Source organism: Helicoverpa zea, chromosome 19 (genome assembly GCF_022581195.2).
Source record: "Helicoverpa zea isolate HzStark_Cry1AcR chromosome 19, ilHelZeax1.1, whole genome shotgun sequence".
Taxonomy (NCBI): Eukaryota; Metazoa; Arthropoda; class Insecta; order Lepidoptera; family Noctuidae; genus Helicoverpa; species Helicoverpa zea.
Window position 1 is genome coordinate 3128136 of NC_061470.1, and position 3075 is coordinate 3131210.

At 37.7% G+C, this 3075-nt stretch overlaps 1 protein-coding gene across 1 annotated transcript; it reads left to right on the plus strand.

Annotated features, from left to right (window-relative positions):
• The first annotated feature begins 766 nt into the window (after positions 1–766).
• LOC124639489 lies at positions 767–3075 on the plus strand. Its single transcript, XM_047176877.1, has 4 exons — positions 767–884; positions 1775–1888; positions 2198–2382; positions 2804–3075. The coding sequence occupies exons 1-4, from the start codon at positions 809–811 to the stop codon at positions 2933–2935; spliced, it is 507 nt and encodes a 168-aa protein (XP_047032833.1). The 5' UTR covers positions 767–808; the 3' UTR covers positions 2936–3075.

A 3075-nucleotide genomic window follows, 5' to 3' on the forward strand; every position in this document is an offset into this window, starting at 1 on the left:
AGTCATCACTCCATCAGTTATCTGGTCTGGTCTATCGTAAGCTAAATTTAATTTTACTGCATTCCCGCTCGATAAGAAGATAGAATGAGACTTCAGTAAAATTGAATTTGCTGCATTTGGTTTAATGACCTAAGAAGCGCTGTGTCAGAGTTTTCTTTGACCCAATTATCATCTTTTAACGTGGAATTGTAACAAAAACTGTTGTTGAGCATCATTCGGAGACGGCTTTACGTTCCCTCCAAGGCACAGGTGTGTAAAACCTCCAACTTTTAGACTCCAGGTGAAAGTTTCTAATACCCACAACGCGATTTCGACACGTCCTAGGAATCGAATCTAGGACTTAGTTCACGCGCCTGCGACCACCACGGTTCTGAATCTGAATCCATCATTATCATATGTTTATGCCAATTAGGTTCATATATTTCAGCGTATTTCTTTTCTTTTTATTTATTCGAAGGTTCTGAAATTCAGATGTTATTATTTTATTTTGATTGCATACTTTCCTAATAGTCCTATTGTCATTTGATTCAGGGTCTGATGGTGGATCCCTCGAGAAGTTGGTTGCAAAATAAACACATCAATAATCTCTAGACACCTTCTAGAGGCATCAATTTTTATTTTGGTAATATTGTTTTTACATACAAAAGCTACATAGATACAGTGTAGGCTTTTACCTTTTTAATATGAGTCACTGGATATCCATATTGGCCGCGCTTTGTAATTATCTTCACCTATATCTAACTGATAACATATTTCGTATTTAAATATGCTGGAGGTCTGACTCCTCCAACAGTTATTTCCGTTCATCATGATGTTGCGAGTTGTGCTATTATTTTGTGTGGCAGTGTTGAGTGTGAGAGGACAGACTACAAGGGTGTCACAATGTAAGTACTATAGCTGAAAAATCTGTTTAAAACTTTTTCTGGATCTGAAAAAAGCTGGGGTTTTAACGTAAAATTATTTTTTGAAAGAAAAAAAATCCTTAAAAAAATTTCAAGGAACTGAAGAGACAGAATTGTGCTGGACAATCGCAGTTTTGGGACCTCTTAACTGGATAAGCAAAGTGTACCATAGAAAATTTCTGCAACTGAAATTATTGAACTTCCTACTTCAGAATACAAATATCTTTCCTTTGCTAATAGTTCCTTCAAATAGTTGTTACATAATAAGCTCGGATGGAGTATCTTTCAAAGATGCTGCTTACCTTAATATAAATCATTTCGCTGTGGAGTTTGTTGCGCCACTTCTTCTTTCCCGCAAAAACACATAGGAAGTGGTGAAGGGTGGGCGTCTTGGGGGCTGTCTTTTGTAAATTACTGACGTTCAAAAAGTGCTGCCAAGCTTAAATAAATGATTTTTGATTTTGATTTGTTTAATTTGATAAATAATTTATTACGTAACGTTAACATTCAAACTAAAGTTACATCGCCAAAATATGATGAAGCTGCTCATTTTATATTCCAAATGCTGGATTTTTGCCTCTTTCTTTGCGTCAAGGGCAGTCACGTAATTAAAAAATGTTTTTTTTTTCAAATGGGAATTAAATGACCTCTCCCACTGTGGTTTAGCAGCGTGAGAGTGTCAGACTCTTACTGACTAAAACCCATCATGTTCCTTCTTAAGCCCTTTATGTACCAGAGCTGCAGTAACTCTTTCGAACAATTCCGCAGCCCCGGCAATAATTCAATAAACATTTTTTTTTTAATTTACACACTTTTTATGACTGCCCTTTGACATACGACACAATAACATGAGTTTAAACTTTATGTTTCAGGCACCGAATACCCTGGGCCCCTGCCCATCAACACATATATCGAGGGATGCATTGACCCTCCCTGTACCCTGCAAAAAGGCCAATATGCAGTCGTCCACATCATTTTCAGAGCACGTCAGTATTCGAAAATATTAATTGCTACTATTACGTAACGCTCATTCTTTCTCTGCATACTAACTATTCAGTAATTTCTTATTCTGTATCTTTCAGTCAAAATGTAGCAAGTTATATAATACAAGCCATTTTCCCATCGTTTAACCCGCGCCCCGTGGGAACTTCTGCTCGTACCGGGATAAAATATAGCCTATGATGCCTACTCGGGAAGAGTGTAGTGTTCCAACAGCTTTTGGTTCAAACAAACAAAAAAATGTTTTCTATTTATTATATTAGTAGGTATAGAAGTACCTATAATTATATTTTCAGCTCGAACGATGAGAAGTATGAAGACTATGGCTTCGGCATTCCTCCCAATAATTGGTGAACAAACCTACCCGCTTGGACCAAGCGAGCATACTTGCAACTTCCTTGCCAACACTTACTGTCCTATTGTGGAAGGCGAGGTCATTAGATACACACTCAATATGTATATTGAATTATTCTTCCCACGGGTAAGTTGACAAACAATATTGTTTTTTTTTTCGAAAGGCTTAAGGAAAAAATGTTAACTTTTCAGGTTAACTTAAATGTTAACCTTTCAGGTTAACATTTTTACACGGCAAATAAAGCCTTGAATATTGTTACCGGATGCAGCTGAATGTTATGAAACCCGTGTTTTTTTAGGGTTCCGTACCCAAAGGGTAAAACGGGACCCTATTGTTTTCTCTCCTCTGTCCGTCAGTTCGTCCGTCTGTCACCAGGCTGTATCTCATGAACCATGATAGTATTCACAGATATTGTATTTTTGTTAACACGTGGCAACAAACGTGATTTTTTTGTCCGTTTTATGAATAATGGTACGGAACCCTTTGTGCGCGAGTCCGACTCGCACTTGGCCGGTTTTTATTTTAGTTTTTCTCATTTATGTTGTAGATTATGGTGCCCATAGAGTTCAGGGTCGTAGATGAGAACGGTGGCCCCGTGCTGTGTCTTCGAGTACAACTCCGTATCATCGACCCCATCAACAAGCTAGGCTCGGGCAATGCCACCCTTACTGATGTATAACTGATCCAGGTTACAGAAGACTTTTGATAGCACCCCGGGCTTGATACTGCAAATTTTACTTAAGCGACATACGATTGATATCCAACTGAGATTCAATTACTATTGAAGCATATGTGGCATTACATATTTTTTGTTTTAAA